Source organism: Protopterus annectens, chromosome 13.part0 (genome assembly GCF_019279795.1).
Source record: "Protopterus annectens isolate FY-2018-M chromosome 13.part0, PAN1.0, whole genome shotgun sequence".
In the NCBI taxonomy this organism is placed as follows: Eukaryota; Metazoa; Chordata; order Ceratodontiformes; family Protopteridae; genus Protopterus; species Protopterus annectens.
The window spans coordinates 615,866,496-615,886,951 of NC_056747.1; the positions used below are offsets into that span (position 1 = coordinate 615,866,496).

The 20,456-nt window shown below is 41.6% G+C and overlaps 1 protein-coding gene across 3 annotated transcripts in view; it reads left to right on the plus strand.

Annotated features, from left to right (window-relative positions):
• Nucleotides 1–20,456, plus strand: part of TEX14 (testis expressed 14, intercellular bridge forming factor) — a 3,435,352-nt gene that overhangs the window by 519,652 nt on the left and 2,895,244 nt on the right. For all 3 annotated transcript variants that reach the window (XM_044054283.1, XM_044054282.1, XM_044054281.1), the window contains one exon: nt 3,014–3,095. In XM_044054283.1, coding sequence (XP_043910218.1) covers nt 3,014–3,095 — 82 coding nt within the window. The remainder of the gene's footprint in view (nt 1–3,013; nt 3,096–20,456) is intronic.

Here is a 20,456-nt window from a genome sequence, read left to right on the forward strand (position 1 = left end):
GGTTGATCCAATTCCAACCCTAGCCAGGCTTCCCAGCATTTTCCCAGCTGTGCGTGATATTATTGTATCCTCTCACAAATCAGCTACTAGGAAAACGTATGCTAGTAAATGGAAACGCTTCTCTTATTGGGCAGAGGCTAGGAACATAGATCCCTTTTCAGCCCCAGTTCACGTGATCTTAGAATTCCTAACTGAGCTTTTTCACTCTGGGTCCGCTTCTGCCACAATCAGGGTTCAACTAGCAGCCATTTCTAACTATCATGTTGGCTTTGCTAATCTAAATATCATGTCTCATAAGCTGTGTAAAGCCTTTCTTAGAGGGACTACTCTCCTTAGGCCCCCAGTGAGAGATCCCCTTCCTCCTTGGGACCTTAATTTGGTATTAACTTCCTTGATTATGCCCCCTTTTGAACCTGCGGCTTCATGCTCCCTTAAGTTTCTATCTTGGAAAACTCTTTTTCTGGTTATTACTTCAGCCAAACGTGTATCGGAACTTCAAGCACTAAGCGTTCGTTCTCCATACTTAGTTTTTCACAAGGATAGAGTAGCACTGAGAACTACCATCCTTCCTTCCTAAAGTGTGTTCAGAAAATAATCTAAACCAATCTATAGACCTTCCAGTGTTCTTCCCTAACTACACCAACAAGGCAGAATGCAAGTTGCACCTTTTGGACGTGCATAGACAATTACTTTTTAACCTGCACAGAACTAAGGATATAAGGAAGTCGGATCAACTCTTCCTCTCCTGTGCTAGGGGTAAACAAGGTCTCCCAGTTTCCAAAGTGACCCTGTCTAGGTGGTTGTCTCACATTATCACCTTCATTTATCAACTAAGAAATAAAGAATTGGCTGCCAAACCGAAAGGGCATTCTACTAGGGCTTTAGCTACTTCTGTAGCTTTCCAATCTAGGTTACCCATGGACTCTATTTGTGCCGCAGCCACATGGGCAACTCCTCATACCTTTATTTCTCATTACAAGTTAGATATGACCTCCAGGAATAGAGCTAACTTTGGTTCCACTGTTCTGAAGAGTCTGTTCCAATGAGCCACCCAGGATCATAGGTGCTAGGGACGCTGTCCCAACAAGCAAGAAATGAAGCTGAGATAGACAATTTAACATAAAGAAGTTATGTACCTACCATAACGTTCCATGTTAGTTGTCTTCATCCCGCCTTCTTTCTTGCGTCCCCCCCTCCATCCCCCTGTCCTATTGGACCAAGAGGAATTTAGATTTTGCCAGCTGAGTATTTTCTGGTTTGCTTCCTCTACTGATTTAAAGAGTATAACAGATATGCCCAACCTGTTAGTTTGGTCAGATTATTCTTGATATGTCTGGGGTTAGCTATTACAAATGAGATCTGGGTAGCTAGCGCTAGGCATTATGGGATAAGGGGTAGCCTTGAGCCAGTAAACAGCTCTCGAGCTATAGAAGATGGCCGAGTCAGACCCGTGGGTCGGCTCCGATCCCAACAAGCAAGAAAGAAGGTGAGATGAAGACAACTAACATGGAACGTTATGGTAGGTACATAACTTCTTTTTCAGCAAGACGAGTATATGAACTCCAAGCACTACCTTCCAAACCACCGTATTTGATATTTCACAACAGGGTTACTTTATGCACAAATCCTTCTTCTTACCAAAAATTGTCTCTGAAACCAACATCATTCAAGTAATAGATTTGCAAATTTTCTTCCCCAGATTTGAAAACAAAGGAGAATACAACCTCCATCTTCTTGATGTACATAGGCAACTTTATTTTTACCTTTACAGGACCAAGGAATTTAGAAAAACTGATCTATTTCAAAAACTACACTGGCTAAATGGATAACCGATTGTATTTCCTATGTTTATTCCTTGAGAGGCATAACCTTACCAAGACGATCAAAAGGGCATTCAACCAGGTCAATGTCTATGTCAGCTACCTTTAGAGCAAGGGCCTGTACTGATATTGGTGCAACTGCCACTTGGTCTAATACCGATACTTTTATTGCTCATTACAAATTGGACATCATCTCTAGAAATAGAGCTGCCTTTGGTTCTGAGGTTCTCCTGAGCATCCTTCCATGAGAGCCACCCAAGGTTACCATAACTGTGGACTCTGTCCCATTTGTTGAGGAACGAATGAAAATGACAACATCAGATAAAGAAGTGATGTACTCACCATAACTTTCCTTCTGTGTTGTCCATTTTCATTCTTCCTCAACTTCCCTCCCTCCTTTTCCCTGTCCATGACTTTGGGAGAGACCTTAAAGAATTGTTGTTAGGAACCATAGTTCCTGTTTGAGCTCCTGATCTTTCAACTATCCCTTTTCTGTCATAGCATTGTTATTGTATTTTCTGATTATAATACATATAATAGCAGCAAAGTTCATTTGAGGTATTGTAGTGATCAGGGGCATTATGGGTACGGGAAGAGCTCAAGAGTCACATCCTAGAATCTTTAGAAAGTGGCAGAGTCATATCTGAGGATCGGACCTGAACCCATTTGTTGACAAAGACTAAAAATGGATAACACAGATGGAACAGTATGTTGAGTACATAATTTCTTTTTATACCCCTGCCCACTTTTAACCTTTTCAAGATTCTCTGCTCAGTAAAGTTCAGATGGGTTAGCTTTTACCTATATCTTCTCTTTGGCTGGTGAGTGTTGCTTGGCAGACCTGTTTTTAGCGTGATTAAAATGTGTACCTCGTAATGAGAAACAGCTGTGCTGGCAGTGAAAGAAAACATCTTAGTGAATTTCAAAGTGGATAGAATTTGGTGAAACTGCTTTGAAAATAGGGCTCTCATAACTGATGTACCCCCTTCTTCTTGTTCTGTATTCTTGATCTCTGAGCTGGCAGGGATTATTTAAAGACTATTGTCAGCACTCTCTGGAGTTTTAGTGTTTCTGGATACAAGAGTTGTATAAGTATCATTTATTGTGTTTACTTTGTTTCTTTATTGTCTGTTAATGTTATGTTCTCATATAACGTGTAGTAATGCTGCATTATATTTCTTTTACTGATCAAGAAATCCAGATATGCAGCTGTCCAGAATGTGTAAATGTGGTACATTCTCTTCCAAGGCTGTCTGCTGTTTTGGCTATGGGAAGGTAAGCTTAGATACATTATCTTTAAGTGTTGCAATCTTTGACAGAACTTTTGTCTTTGATATTATCATGTAACCAAATACTGTTTGAAAGGAACAGTTTTATCTGTTTTAAATATCTGGTGTAAATTTATAAAAAAATGTTTATGGTGTTCAGCAAATTTAAGATAAAAAACACCATCAGATGTTTAAGTCAACTTTGAAAACCCTTTAAACCATCTCCCTTAAGACTTGCCAGGTGGCAGCAGCAGCAGCACTGAGGTGCTGTAATTAAAATATAGTCTAAGTGGAGGCTTGTGACAGGGTCTGTGATAATTGCTAGGATCTTATGTGTTCGAGACATGGGTGTCAATAAATTTGCCTGAGTATAACAAGCTGGGTTATGACTAGAGATACCTGCTCATAGTTCTTTATAGTGCATGGAGCTTTGTCTACTTCTGTGTTCTAAAAAGTTAAAAGAATAAAAATAGTATCACTTTGAAAGCTGTAACCCACTTACTGCTGCCACATGGAGAGTAGCCACCACTGAAGAGTGTCAGGAAGCTGTTAAATACTTCATTTGGACTTTAAGTCTGAATGAAGTACTTATCAGCTTCCCATCTCTCGTCTGTGGTGGTTGCTAAATGCATTAAATACTCTGTCATTACAACAGTGCAACAAGCCTATTTCTTTCTTCCAAATTTCTGAGTATAATCATATTACTGTGAGGTATACATTCCTTTATTTTGTTAAGGTCTTGCTAAGGATATGGATTAATACTTCATTGCTGAACACTTTCACTTGATGATCTGAATTAATACATATATAATGTATTATCTTGTTTTAATGAAGGTGTATGTGTATTATTGTACATGTCATATGCATATTAATATTTGCATTAATCTACGTATTTAGAGAATATTGTAATATAATGTTAGTGTTCAGTTATGTATTCTGTTCTTTTATTTTTGGATATTTTCTCTCTAGGCCTCTGTTAAAAACATATGAAATTATCCCCTTAGACTTTCCTAGTAAACAAACAAACAAACATAAATAAATAGATAAATATTTCAAAACATTCATGCCGATAGATCCATCACAGATATGTGCCCATTGTAAATGGGACATTACCAGTGGAAAAACAATTTGGCTTAAAAATGTTCACAGCAAGTCTAAATTTATATCATATCTTGTATAACAAACTACTTAATTGCAGGTTTCCCGCAAAGTACCTATGAAGTGGAGACCTTTTGTAATGGAAACAAACATTTGTGGTTCTCCTGCTTGTCTGCTTAAAACAAATGACCTTCCATGTTTTCTAAAGTAAGGCTTACTACAGTAAATTTATCTCCCACAGCCACAGATACTGTCGGGCAACAGTTTAAAGAATCAGTCCACAAAGTCAGATATGAGCCCATACTACCTGTTTATGTAGGTTTACTATCAAAATGCCGCCGTGCAATTGCACGGCTATGAAGTATTCGAACAACATATGTTCGAATACTTCATAGATTGGCAGGTTATGTGAGCGAACGTTATCATTGCGAATGGACTGTGCATTCGCAATTATAACGTTCGCTCATGTAAGGGGATTGCGGTACAGTGCGGTTAGGGAAATACATCCCTTTCCTCACTGTAGTGCGATCTCGGAGTTGGAATATTAAGTTGGGGTGTGGGGGGTGCAGGGGGGCTTGCCCCCCTGCATAACTGTGAGTTTAGGCTAGTTAGGTAGGGAGTTACGGGACGGGTGGGAGTGCTGTTGATTGTTGGAAATGTCGCGAGCGACATTTTCAACAATTAACACTTGTTTTCGACATTAGGGCCATACAGAAATGTGTACGTTCGGCGAAACAATTCACAAATACGTGCACATTTTATTTTAAATTTCAACATTATGATAGTAAACCGTTTATGTATACATCCGACTTGTACCACAGCAGTGTGACTTCCCTCCTTTCATGACTTTTATAGAAGTGCTGTCTCGTATCTTAGTGGTGTGCGTATGGAGTACATACCTAAGCCACCTCTGGACACTTGATACTTCATCGAATATGAGCATAAAATAAATGAAACATAACTTACAAGATGGCAGAGTGAAAACAGAAACTCAGAAGAGAGAGCCAGTGAATGTGTCGTTCTCGGTAAATTTCAGTAACTGGCTAATAAGTGCACTGCCTGGATGCCAGCAAAGAAGAAATTTAGAGAATCTGAAAGAAAATCAACCACAAAAGGGGAGGAGAAAACACTGGCTGGGAAGAATCCTGTAGTTGTTCACCAAAAAGCTCCATCTTTTGTTTAAGACATGACTTCCAGCAATCTATAGGAAAAAATAAATCAAATGTGCTCACAGCTGTTTAAAATAAAACACTGAAGGAGTATATCAACTCAAATAACAAAAGTTTGGAAAAAAATGGAAAACGCTTTACATAGATATCAAGATGAATTGATAAAATTGCAAATATCAGAAGTTGAAATGAAGAAAAGGCTGGCTGAGTATGAACCTGGTCAAGAAGAGAAGTTAAAAAAAATGGTAGAATTAAGAGGACAGAGCACATAGGTAAAACCTGAGATTTTTTCTATACTTGAGAAACTGAAAGGAAGAGACTGCATTAATTTTCTGAAAGAACAAATAAGCAACTGGACTGGTATTCCACAGCAGGAGGTTTTAATTGAAAGGGCAAATTGTGTGTATGCTCCAAACCTGGCAAAAAGAAATCAACCTAGAACTTTAATAGTAAAGATACAATCCTAGCAGCAGAAAGAGTTAATTCTGACAAAACCTTGGTGGAAAGACAAAGTATCAGAACTTGGAAACAGGACAGTGCTTTTGGAAAATGATTACTCACTGTACACCAGGCAGAAAAGGAGCACATTTATTCCAGCAATCAGGGAATGTCGAGAAGGAGGTATGAGATTCAAGGTGCTATATCCAGCTATCTTAAAAATATTTTTTCCTCGAGGGTCAAATCATTTTTGATGCAGAATATGCTAAAGAGGAAATACAAAACTTTGTCCAACAAAAGGTGAGACAGCAATCAAAACAAGTTTCTTCTCCTTATTCTTCTGATAATAACGCTCATAGACAGAGTATATCAGTGAAACCTCTTCCAGTGTTCTAAAGGGAAATGCTAGAGAGGTAGAGAAGAAGCACAGAAATTGACTAGAAGCAACCGGATACATTACAAATGAGCCAGAGACTGGAGTTGGGAGTTGGACATCAACAGGAGGAAACCAGCAACTCAGAAATTAATGAAGAAGTGTGGGGTAACAAAGCATGAATCCCATTTGTGAAATATGATGGAAAAGAAAACCTAGAAATATTGGACTTATTTGACTTTGCTAAACTTGTCGGGGACTCCAAAGCATATGCCATGCTTCATGTCATTTGTTGCATCTTTTGGCTTTTCCCGGTTAGGGGTCGCCACAGCGGAACTCCGGTCCGCTAATGATTGGCAGTAGATTTTTACGTGCTGAGTTGCCAGCCCTGATGCCCAACCTTCAACGAAGGTACGCCCATTTACGCATGTCTCCACGCAGAAGACGCTCTAGCTGAGAATCGAACCGGACAGCGTCTTACTGTGAGGCAACAACGCTACCGCAGCACCACCACCGCAGTCTACAAATGTTTGGAAAAACATTAAGGAGAGGGAAAGTGGAAGGAAAGAGGTAAGTGTAAGTAAAAGAATTTTTATTCTTAACAGTATTTTATAAAACATGACACATACTGCATTTTATATAGTACAGCTTTTTCAGTCATTTTTGTGTGTAATAGAGATACTAAAGTAAACAGGTGCCCCTTTTCCTTCTTCTTTTTATCTTCTTGTTCAGCTTTAAGAGCTGCAGGCAATTTGAAAAGAGTAGAAATTTAGGACAAAGGAGCATGATACCGTAAGTACAATTGATATGCTTTTTCTTACTTTTGTATATGGAAATGACTGGATTGATTAAGGTCCTTGACTTAATGTGACAACACATTTTAAATGGAAGCAAGCAAATAAAAGAACATTGAATGTAATGAAAAGGTTTCTACTAGCAAATAAATGTCCACAGTGCAACATGAGAAGCTTGCAGCTGAAAGCAATTGTGTGTTTGGTTCTCGTGTTTCTATGAAGAAAAGCTGATAAAGGGCAATAAAACAGAATCCCCTTTTTTCTTTCATTGGCTAAAAGATGACGTTTTCTGAGAGCATTCAAGTTGTTTACTGCATCTGGGAGATGAATAAAGATAAGACAAAACAGACAGCTGTTAGTGCAAATAGAAGCACAAACTGTACCATGCATGTTAGGATGGATAATTTTCATTATAAGTTAATTAAAACCTATGAGCGTAGGTGTCACTCTGGGACAGTTGCTCCTATTAGGAAGGTTAAACTTCATTATTTGAAAAAGTACATAGTTTTTTGTTTGTATTAAGTTAATAAGCTCTGGGGGTGTTTTGTGGGGTGTTTTTGAGGGTTTTTATTAAGGCAAAAAGTCTGGTATGATGTGACATAGTGAACGGTTCAAATGGATATTTATAAAAGATCAACCTGACAAATATTAGTGTATGCATGTAACTCAAAAGCTGAAAGTAAACATTTAAAAAGCTGTTATACATAACAGGTGGGAATAATAACTTCTTACATAATGGTAACACTTTCCATATTATCTTTGCATGTGAATATCTCTAAAGTATACACAAAAAAGAAAGAGTAGTGAACTATATTATGAAATGCTGAGTGCAAATAGCTATGGTACAGGAGACACATTTGGGAATAACTGAGTGTGTGAATTTCATAAAGAAAGTATTTCAGGATGGTTATTCAGTGGGATATCTTGGAAAAGGAAAATGGGAGTACTTATATTAATTACAAGAGGAGCTGCAGCAGTTATAGAAGAAATAAAAAAGATAATGGTAGATTTTTAGTAGTACGGGCTATTGGCAGGGGAGGATAATTACTCTAGCATGTATTTATATTCCATCTAAAACTGCTACTGTGGAGCTTAAGAAAATTCTGGAAGAAATAATCTGCTTTCAGTAGGGAATATTATTTATGGGTGGGGACTAGAATTTGATTTTCAACACTGAAGATGTATCTGGTGGTTTAGAAGGGCAAATATAATAAAAGAGAGTAGCTTTTTGAAGAAATTTTTGAAAATATTTGATGTGAAACATGTGACTTCAGTAGGAGGAGCTCATAGATAATTTGCTTATTATTTCCCAAGATGCAAAAACTGGGCTAGGCTAGATAGAAATGATGAATAAACAAAATAACCCAGTGCAAGAGCAAAACAAGGCAGCAAATACTGTGGAACATTCAAATGTGCGAAACAGTCCAATAAAGCATACGTATTCAGCAAGCAATATAAAGATGCAGCAGGAAAACTGATAAAACAAGTTTATTGGCCAAGACAAACATGGTAAGCACTTTCACCTAGAAGGCTTCCTCAGACCATATAATCCCACATTCCAATTATTTATTTAAATAAATTAAGGTGTGAAAATCACAGAAATCATTGAAACCCTTAAAGGCATAATAACCATACACATAAATATAAAAACATACATTAATATCAATATAAAATACATATAAAACACTTTGGTGTAAATAAAAAAATCTTTAAAAAGTTGTAAAAAATTGTATCTATATATCAAACAAAGCAAAACATTGTATCTAGTGCAATCATTAATAACCATTAACAATAAACATATAACAAATAATCCAAATATGTCAGAGTGGCACACCAAATATGTTGTGTCTACTTCAACCTCCTGGATTTCAAAAATGGTTTTAATAGTACTTTCTCATTTAACCCTGGATATAATCCGCTCTAAGTCTAATAATCCATTTGGACTCAAGGGTCTCAGTTCTGTTCCTCAGATCCCCACCGCTAAAATTCATCATAACTTCATCAAGATGGATGAACTTGTTGATTTAGTTTTCTGCGGGGCATACAAGGAGCCAGATACTGTGAAACCCATTCCAAAAAGACCTGACAAATTCTTAGCTCCTCCAAAGGATAGAATCCAGTAGAGCAAAAGAGTCCCAGTTGATCCTATGGTGGTGGCAGCAGCCACTAAAAAAGGGCTAGCAGAACACAGCTCTTCTGTCCACCAGCTAAACAGAGAGTTTAGAGCATTGGACAGATTTGGAAAGTGAGTCTTTGCCTCGGCGACTTTCATCTTGGGGTCTCTTAATTGCTCGGCACATTTCAGAAGACTACAGAGAGATTTGACTAAGGAGATATCAAACTCTCTCCCAGAGTCCATGTCTGCAGAGGATTTCAAGAGAACATCCTCTCAACTGGTCATTCTGTTGTCACTTTCTAATGCTTCCATGAGGTTGATCTCTCACACAGCTGAAGGCACTTCATGGGCTGCTGGTTCTGGCATTGCTATAAGGAGACATGACTGGATGTTGCTATGTGACTTTGCTGACCATGTTAAGACTTCTTTCATCAACACCCTCTTTGATGACACATCCTTATTTGGTCCATCATTTAAAGAGATGCTTACCCGTAGCAAACAAGGAGGGAAAACTCTGTCTGCTGTGGCAATCAAGTTTTCTACCTTCAACAAACCTTTTGTAGTAATCAAAGAGGTGTTAAGAAAATGTTCTGCAAATCTCATGGGCCTTTTCAAGTTTTTTGTGCGGACAACTACTCCAGAGGTAGAGTAGGCAGTTCCAATAGTAGACATCATCTTAGAGGGAAAGGAGGGCTGCAAAATCAGGGTTTCTGTGATTATTTTCCTGACAGACCCTTCCAGCACTCATGAAATGCTGCCTGACTGTCCAACTCTGGATACAGTTGGAGGACAATTGTCATTGCACCCAGATGCCTGGGCAAGTTTAACAGAAGATTCATGGGTGCTAAGTATAATATCCAGAGGTTATTCCATTCCATTTTTCCAACTTCTTATTTGCAGAAGGAAGAAGCTTCCCGACATTCCACCCAGTCAGAGGACAGCAGCAGCGCAAGAAATTCAAAAGCTGTTAGACAAATGAGTCATCCAAGAGGTCCTGCCGAACCAAATAGGATTTAGAACTAACTCATGTTTCTTTTTAGTGCCCAAAAAGACAGGGGACCCGCGACCAGTTCTGGATCTCAGCAACTTGAATCAGTACATAAGTAAATGAAAGTTCCGAATGTTCACGGTTTAGTCCATTCTGTCATTTCTTCATAAGGACACTCGGATGTGCTCCATAGATCGTCAGGATGTGTACTATCACATCAAAATAATGTAGCAATAAAGGACCAGTGCTGTGGGTAACCAATTCTGTGAGTAAAATGTAATTTGTTTTTGGAATCACATCAAAATAGACAGGTGCTCCTGAAGACATTTGTGCTTTCAGCTGGGAGTCTGTCATTACCAATTCAGAGCCCTGCCTTTTGGATTCACCACAGCCCCCAGGGAGTTTTCCAAATGTATGGCTGTGGTCGTGGTTCACCTGTGACTCAGAGGCTTCCAAGTGTTTCCATATCTGGATGACTGACTCCTCACCGCCCCCTCTCTGCATCTGTTACAGCAGTCCAGGGACAATTTGCTCCAGATTTGCCAGTTGCTGGGGACAACAATAAATTATGCCAATTCAAACTTAACACCAGTTCAGAGCCTGGAGTTGATCTGGGCACATCTGAACAAAACAGTGCAAATTGCATCATTGCCAGCTCATTGCATAACCACACTGAGCTCTCAGGTTCACCAGATTCTTTCCCAGCCATCTCTTCCAGCCACATTTGTTCTTTAAGCACTGGGATCTATGTCAACAGCCATAGTATTACTTCCCTTAGCATGATACTATATGCATGTTCTTCAGTGGACACTAGCTATTAAATGGTCTATTCTGCGACAACCCCTATTTTTTCCAGTCAGACTTACTCCATTTTGCAAATGCCACATCCAGTGGTGGATCCAGTCAGATGACATTTATCTAGGCTGACTCTTTGTTTTACTCCCCCCAATGGCTACAGTGACTAAGGATGCCTCCTATCTGAGGGTGGAGTGGATATTTCTTGGGAAGGATGCTCCAAGGGACGTGGTCCCACCAAGAGACCAATCTGCATATTAGTGTTGTGGAGATGAGAGTGCTGCAGGCACTTCAAGATACTCTTCCTTTTAGAGAATATTGCAATTCAGACCTATAACATGTCTGTTGTCTGGCACATCAGCAAATAAGGGGGAACCCGATCTTACCCTCTTTGCAGAAAAGCCATGAGAGTGTGGCAATGGGCGATCTTCTCAAACCACTTTCTAGTTGCAACTCCTCCATGGATACTGGAACTCTTTCCAGATCTGCTCTCACACCCCTCAGGGATAAGCCATCCCAATATCCAGGTCCTCAAGCTAACCACATGGTTTCTCCACTTCCAGTGATTTCAGACAGCCCGCTCAGAAGCTTACAAACTGTCCTGGATACAGCAAATCAGTATCTGGACTAAACGACTTACAGGAAAGGCAGGAAACAAGCTTAGAAAAATATATATATTTTTTGTAAAGTGGAAAGGGGAAAGGAGGAGCATAAACTAACTGGGTTGGCCTTTTCAAATATTCTGCCTGGATTAGGTAGAATGAGGTAATGACACTAGACTGGGAGGAGTGTCCCAGATCAAATTTACAGTAGGAGTGGGCAACTGCAAAGCCACCAAGTATAAAAAAAGGATAGCAATAGGGAGGCTGGGAAACAAAAATCAGAACAAACAAACCCAACCAGATGCTTAACAATTGTAGAAAATGTCTAGTTAAATTTTTGGATTGAGCAGGGAAAGATGTTGACAAGCATACTTAAATATGCCATATATAAAGTGGAATATGTTTTCATAGGTTCATAGGTTCATACTAGGCTATCTGCCCTAGGGCATTTATAAGCCTAGCCAGAATGTGTTTGGCTTTCGCCACCCATTTTAAATTTATTTTGCTATGCCCTTTTTCGAGGTTAGTATACTGTGCCTCTATCTAACAGTGATACAGAAGTGATACCCGGGGTAAACCTACGATCTCCCATACACTCATCAAGATTCCTCTTGAAGAGAGTCAATGAGGGACTCTGCCTAACCTGGACTGGGATTTTATTCCAGAGTGAGGGGAGCCTCTGGGTTATGAATCTGTCCCTCCAGCATGTCCTATTTATTTCATTGCTGAGGTTCAAGTCTCTCGAGCGCGTAGCTCGATGGGATTTGGATTTTCTGAGGTGCAGCATGTCCATTAATTCCGGGTTGGACATGGCTTTATACGTCAGGCACAGATCGCCTCTGAACAGGCGGTATGCCACTGAGTAGAGCTGGAGTTTCTTTAACCGGGCAGCATATGGCATCTGTTTGAGCCCTTTGATCCTCTTGGTGAGGTACTTTTGGGGTCTTTCCAGTTGCTGCAGGTGTCTGGTAAGGTACATCCCAAAAGGGGCATTGTACTCAATTATGGGCCTGATGAGGGATGAGTAAAGAGGCACGATGACCTCCCTGATCTAGATGTGAATCCCTTTGTGATTAGGTGGGCTATATAAAATGTTTTTCTAACCACTTTGGCCACGTGGTTGTCAAATGAGAGATTGCTATCAACTTGGGTCCCCAGGTCCCTAATTACTTCTTCTGTACTTAATGGATTTCCACCTATGTGGTAATTTGTGGGCACTTTGTTTTTGCCAAAGGGGATGACTATACACTTTTGGCATTTAGCTTGAGGCCATGGCACTGGCACCAGTTGTCTGTTTCTATGAGGCCCTTTTGGAGGATGCTTGTGTCGGCTGGAGAGTCGATTATGGCACCCAGTTTGCAGTCATCTGCGAACTTGGTCAGCCACAGTCCTTCCGTGTTGGCCTGTACCTCCGAGAAATATATACCGAACAAGAGAGGTCCCAGGACTGAGCCTTGTGGGACACCACTTGTAACTGGTTTGGAGTCTGACATGGCTCCAGCAATTCTAACCATGTGGGTTCTGTCCTTGAGCCAGTTTGCAATCCATCTAGTGACATAGGGGTTTATATTTAAGCTGGTGAGCTTATCTATAATGCCCGAGTTGGGTATTGTATCGAAGGCTTTTGCGAGGTCCAGGTAGGCTGTGTGGATCACCTTCCCTCGTCAATGGCCTTGGTGACTGTTTCAAAGAAATCAACCAGGTTTAAGAGGCAGGATCTGCCCTTAACAAAGCCGAACTTGGTAGGATCCAGTGTTTGTAGGTCCCCAATATCTTTATTTATGAGGTCCATGATGATCCTTTCCATAGCTTTGCAGACCAAGCTAGTCAGGCTTATGGGGCAATAGTTTCCAGGATCCGTTGAGGCACCACCTTTATGGAGAGGGACCACTGTTGCTGTACGCCACTCTTTGGGCACATATCCTGTAGTAAGGCTGAGATTGAACAGTAGTTTTATGTTTGGGTTTAGCTCTTCTTTGAGTTCATGTAGGACGCAGCCCGGGACACCATCTGGTCCCATTGATGCTGTGTTTTTTGCTTTGGAGAGGGCGGCTCTTACCTGAGCATCTGAGATGTGTCCATGTGGTAGAACATTTTGACTCAGAAGTGGTTGATCATCTAAAGACGAGAGGGTCATTTCTGTTGTTTCTGTATTGTTCTATATTTTGTTTGCTATGCTAGAAACAATTCCACTGCCTTCTGCAACAAGCCTACATTGCTGTCATATGCTCCCTAGTTCAGATGCAAGAAACGGAATCCGTTTTGCTTAGTTTACACATACCAAAGCAGTGTTACTGTGTGTCCTGCTCATGATGGTATGAATTTATTAAAAAAGTTTGCATTTGAACAAGTGCCATTTTCAGGCAGTTTTAACTTGCATTCTATTTTTAGTGTACTTTTTCTGGGTATCTTACTATACATATTATTCTGCTGTAATATCTCTAAAATGTAAAATATGATTCTGTTCTCTATCAACATCAGTGTTTGCTGAATTAGCTGATGGCCTTTGGAATGCTTTTTCCATAGACGGTGGTTTTTAACACCTGCAGCATGGCCATTAGTGCAGATGTTTGTCATTCCCAGTGATGCCATAGCCTTCAGGCTATATGGGTTGTGTCCTGTCCAGGACACAATAATCAGCCAGCTCCCAAAAGGTCTGGGTTCCTGACACAACTTCTTTCTGACTGCCGACTGGACAGCCTTCTGGAGGGGATTTTGCAGAGTAAAGACTTCTTCAGTACTTTCTTGCCTCCTCATGAAAAATCAACTAAGAGGTTTCAGAGGAGCAGCAGACAGCCTTCAGCTTAATTTCTAGCAGATTCATCTCATGTGGGGGAGCCTTCTACACAGAATATTGTGTTAAAAATGGTATTTTTAAAAACAGCTTTTTAACAGTATTTCTCATTTAAGAAATCAGATATTCTTTCCAGTATTGGAAGTTTCCTGTCAAGGGTCGCTGTTTTTATCTGTAATCTGTTTTGGGGGGTAGATTTTGTTAGAAAATGTATAGCTTATGTAAATTTTGTGTGATTTAGTGTCAGAAGTGGTTTATAAGGTCAGGGACCATTATGGCCAATGCTAGTGTACACTGTGTGAAAACATAGCAGCCGTTTCTTTTCTTTTTTTTTTTTTTTTTTTTTTTTTTGCCAGACTGAATTTTTTTTAAAGAAGTGGAATTTTCATACAGGAATTTAGCACGCTGCTTATGCATTATTGTGTTTGGAGACTGTGTATTTATGTATTTATTTATTGATTGATTGACATTTGTTTACCGGGAAAGTCTGACTGGATAATTCTGCCTGTTTTCAGCTGTGGCCTGGAGAGAAAAGCTTAAGAAATAAAAGAACAGAAAATACATGTACAGTGGATATAAAAAGTGTACACACCCCTGTTAAAATGCCAGGTTTTTGTGATATAAAAAATGAGACCAAATAAATAATTTCAAAACTTTTCCCACCTTTAATGTGACCTATAACATGTACAGTTCAATTGAAAAACAAACAAATCTGTTAGGGGAAAGAGACTCTGATTAACCCCAAATAAAGTTCAGCTGTCCTAGTAGGATTTTCCTGACATTTACTCAGTTGCCTGCTACAGCAAAAGCCATGGTTTGCAGAGAGCTTACAATGCATCAAAGGGATCTATCTCATTGTTGAAAGATATCAGTCAGGAGAAAAGTACAAAAACATTTCCACAGCATTGGGTATACCATGGAACAAAGTGAAGACAGTCATCAAAAAGTGGAGAAAATATGGGACAGCTGTGACATTGCAAAGAACTGGACGTCCATCCAAAATTGATGAAAAGACAAGATGAAAACTGGTCAGGGAGGCTGCCAAAGACCTACAGCAACACTGAAGGAGCTGCAGGAATTTCTGGCAAGTACTGGTTGTGTACTACATGTGACGACAATGTCCTGTATTCTCCATATGTGTGGCCTATGGGGTAGGGTTGCAAGATGGAAGCCTTTTCTTACACAGAAAAACATCCAGGCCCGGCTAAAATTTGGAGAACAATACGTCGTCTCCCAAAAGCATGTGGGAAAATATGTTATGCTCAGATGAGACCAAGGTTGAACTTTTTGGCCATAATTCCAAAAGGTACGTTTGGCGCAAAGCAACACTTTGCATCACCAAAAGAACATCATCCCCACGGTGAAGCATGGTGCTGCAGTATCATGCTTTGGGGTTGCTTTTCTTCAGCTGGTACTGGGGCTTAAGTCAAAGTGGAGGGGATTATGAACAGTTTCAAATACCAGTCAATTTTGGCCCAAAACCTTCAGGCATCTGCTAGAAAGCTGAGGATGAAGAGGAATTTCACCTTTCAATAAGACAATAACCGCAAGCATACATCCAACCCAACAAAATAATGGCTTCACCAGAAGAAAATTAAAGATGTTAAGTAGTCCTATCTCACCTTCATTCTTTACATATGGGATCGAGCCTATCCTCGGCTCCGACTCGGCCTATTTACTAGCTGGAAGACTTCTGGTTGGCTCGTGGCTAGGTAGGTATCCCATGGTGCACCAGTATAATCCCCAGATCTCCTTTTCCGCGTTGACGAGTTCACTTGTGCTTCTCTTTGGCTCTGGCTAAGTGTTTGCATATTTTCACCTTTTTCAAAGTTTTCTTCACTATTTAGCTTAGATTAGTTAAATGGTTCTATATAGTTAAATCGTTATTGTTTGTAGTATTCAATTAGTGTAGTTATATTTAAAGTTATCTTCTATTTGCGCCATTTAGTGCAATTTTTGGCCTTTGGCCGTTAATTTTTTCTTGGTATCCAGTGTACCAGGCTTACTATTCGGATTAAAGTATGATCCTTTTGCGCACTAGTATTCTGTGTGTTTAAATAGAATTTGGCAGTTTCCGCTTACTATTTAGAGTGATTAGATTGCTGTTAGCATCGTTTTGCTAATATTGTTAACAAAACTTTGTTCTGTTTATATTTGCAGTTGACTTGTGTTATTATTGTTCCCCACTGTTCTGTTGAGTGTGCTGTTCTTCCCTTATTACTGTTGGGTCTGCTTAAGTTAGAAGACCCTATCCCTCTTGCCCGGGTTAGGCCCGTTTAAGTTAGAGGACCTAGTCCTCATGGTATCTTCCTTTCAGCAGGTCTAGGCCCGTTTAAGTTAGAGGACCTAGTCCTCCTCCTTCTTCTTCTCCTTCTTCTTCTTCTTCTTTTTCTTCTTCTCTGTGTGCGTGTATTCTACTGATTTCAGAATGTCTAAAGAGAGTAGGGAGCATAAGCCATCTGGCTTCAAGAAATGTGTTAAGTGCTCCCAAAAGATGTCCTTAACGAATGGTCACGGTAATTGTGTTTACTGTTTAGGGGCCATCCATTTGCAGGAGAACATTTTATTTTGTCATGCATTTAGTCCCAGGGTGTTGCAGGAAAGGAAGAACAAGTTAATTCTAAAAGGTCTTCTTAAACGTTCTTTCGAGGAAGATTTGTGTAGTTTCTCATCATCATCCAAATCTGCTAAAGGAAAGTGTAAATCTGCCAAGAGGCCCTCCCTGGCACCGGCTGGTGTCTCGGAGCCACCTCTTAAAGTTGTGAAAACTGTCTCATCGGCTCCACAGACATCGGTGCCGACTGAGAGTGGCATTGTTGTTGCAGGGTTGGTTCCAAGTTTTTCGGAGCCGACCGCTGAGACTCTTGAGACTACTTCCCCAAGCCGGTCTACGGACCCTCTACCAGTCTCCTTTTTAGTGAAGTCTCCTGTACCTTCGAGATCTCGATCTCCTACTATGTCATCCAGGTCTTCCAGGAGTTTATCGAAAGAAGATGTGGAGAGGGTAGTGCTAAGACTTTTGAAGTCGTCTGCTTTGCCTATATTGTTGTTGGCTCTGACCCAGCCGGCTCCGGAGCCACTTGAGCCTGTTCATCCCTCTGTGTTCATTCCTCCTCTGAGCCATGCTGGTCTTTTGGAGCCGGAGTGCTTGGTACTACTGGTGGAACCTTCGGCTCCAGCTCCCATTGTGGCTGTTTCGGAGCCGAATTTTGCTCCGACACTTTCGGTGCCGTCCGTAGTGTCCAGGGGTCGAAGCATTCAGGTCGGCCCCGACAGGAATGCTTGGAACCGAAATTCTTCGGTTCCGAGTCTTCCTCTCGGTGTGTCGGCTAGGGTGAGTTCGCACCCTGCGTCTATCTCGGAGCCGATGGCTCAACCGCCGACGGCATCCTCGGCCTCCTCGAAGCCAGATATGTCGGCTTTCGAGATGATGAGGATTGTGCTGTCCCGACTGTCAGCTGCTACCAGAGGTACCAGCAACCCCCCCCCCCAATAGCACCTAGTTCTGTCTCAGCTCCTACTTCCTCCAGCGGCAGCAGAGATACCCCCAGCCTCAGGAGCTACTGGCCGGTGGTCCCCTCTCTTCCGTGCCCTCCCCGAAATGTCCTTCCAAGGAGCCCCCATGGAAGAGGACTTGTAAGATGAAGCATGACGACTCCCAGGATGAGTCTTTGGCATCCGACACTGACCTCGAGGAGTCGGAAGGGTCCCCCAAGTCGTCCTCTGATGATGGCGGTACTTAAACAGAGGTGCGACTAGCCCACTGTCACCCCTTCTGATGAGGAGTCGGTGTACCTGAAGGCTTTCATGTCTCAACCTTCTGCCTGTTGGGTGTCTCCACCTTTTGATGAACTGATGGATTTAGTTAGTCGAAATGTGTGGGATACTCCTGATACCGTGGAGCCAGTTCCCAGGAGACCGAACAAGTTCCTTTTTTTCCCTCCAGGAAAATACTTTTTATCTAAAGGTGTGCTGTAGAGATACCATGGTGATGGTAGCGGCCACTAAGAAGGAGTTAGCTGAGACGTCTTCTTCTGTTCATCCGCCAAATAAGGAGTCTTGAACGATGGACAGATATGGGAAGCATATATTTTCTTCGGCAGCATTTGCCCTTTGATCACTGAATTACCTTACTCACTTTACGATGCTCCAGAGATAGCTCATTAAAGAGTTAGGAATTTTATACAAAGTACATATACTGAAGGAGTCCCTGACAAGGTTTCTGCACAGCTGTCCACAGTGACCTCTATCGTTAACACCTCCATGCGACTTATTTCGTATGTGGCCGATGGTGTGAGCAGGGCAGCGAGTTCAGGAATTTCCTTGAGGCTAATTCCTGGATGCATTTGTGTAACTTTGCGGAACCATTTAAGTCTACCTTTACCAATGTTCCATTCAACGGTTCTTCATTGTTTGGATCCAAGGTAAAGGACACTATCACTCGATGACAGCAAGAAGGAAAAACACTCTCTGCCATGGGAGCACGTTTTACTGTTCCCTCTAGACCATACCCTAAGGGTCAGAGGGTCGGTAAAATGTGGTTCAGGAAGTCCCTGAGGTTTTTCCAGGAGGCACAGGGTGACTCCTCCTTCAGAGGCAGTGGAGTTGGAGGAAATAGTAGACGTTGCCCTAGAGGCAGGGGCGGTCCGCAAAACCAGGGAGGTTGTGATTCCTTTCGGGGCCAAGCTTACCGGCACTCTTGATGTGGGGCCCGACTGTGCTTCTCTGGGGCCGGTTGGGGGTCACATTTTGTTGTATCCAGAAGCCTGGCTAAATATCACTCAAGACAAGTGGGTACAAAGATTTATTACCAGAAGTTATGTAATACCCTTTTCTCTTCCATGTTTTGTTCCCAAGAAGATCCCAGATTGTTCCACCCAATCACAGGGATCAGGCAATTGTGGAGGTCAACAAGTTGCTGTCAAAAAGAGTCATCCAAACTGTCCCAGCAGACCATATAGGATCCGGAACTTAGTGCCAAAACGTACAGGGGACTGGAGGCCCATTCTGGATCTCAGAAGTTTGAACTAATCAGTAAAGAAGGACAAGTCCCGGATGCTAACACTGCAGTCTGTACTCCCGTTGTTAGGGAAAGACAATTGGATGTGCTCAATAGATCTCCAAGATGCTTACTACCACATAAAAATGGACAGGGCATCAAGGAGTCATCTACGCTTCTGGCTGGCATCAAGGAGTCATCTACGCTTCTGGCTGGGAGCCAGTCACTTCCAGTTCCGTGCTCTGCTCTTTGGTCTCATCACAGCCCCCAGGGTGTTCACCAAATGTATGGCAGTAGTGACAGCTCACCTGAGACATCGAGGATTCCAGGTGTTTCTGTATTTGGATGACTGGCTCCTGACTGCCCTCACCAGGCATCTACTCATTCAAAGCAGGGACAATACTATTCAGCTTTGTGCCCAACTGGGAATCTCTATAAATTGGGAAAAATCTGCCATATTGCCCTGTCAATCTATGAATTTTATAGGCACAGAGATAGACACAGTAAACATGGTGGTTCGTCTTCCTGCCGAAAGGGCACAAAACCTGGTGTTTCAAATTCATTTTCTTCTCCCCTTGCGAAAGGTCAAAGCCAAGATTGTTCTGCAGCTCCTTGGGACCATGGCTTCCACCATACTATTAGTGCCACTAGCCAGGTTACACATGAGAATTCTTCAGTGGCTCCTGTCGTCCCAATGGTCATTTTAGCACCTTCTATTATCCCATCACATTCTACTGACAGAATCTTGCAAGAAGGACCTCCTTTGGTGGACATTACCCAATCAACTGACCACAGGCTCTTCAATTGTTCCTCGCCAGCCCATTGCCACTGTGATGACAGATGCCTCACAGATAGGGTGGGGGGGACATTATCTAGGCAGGACTGTCCAAGGCACATGGCAAGACCACGAGGCTCACCTGCATATCAACATTCTAGAGATGAGGGCGGTGCTCCTGGCATTGCAAGCACTTCACGACCTTCTTCCTCTGGGGACTATTGCAATACAGTCAGACAACACGTCGGTAGTATGGTATATCAACAAACAGGCCGGAACCAGATCTTACCCACTCTGTCGAGAGGCCATGCAAGTTGGGAATGGGCGATATCTTCCCAGCGCTTTCTGGTGGTGACGCACATTCCAGGGATGACTGTGATAGCTGACAAGCTCAGCCGGGCGATCCTGATGCCTCACGAGTGGTCTC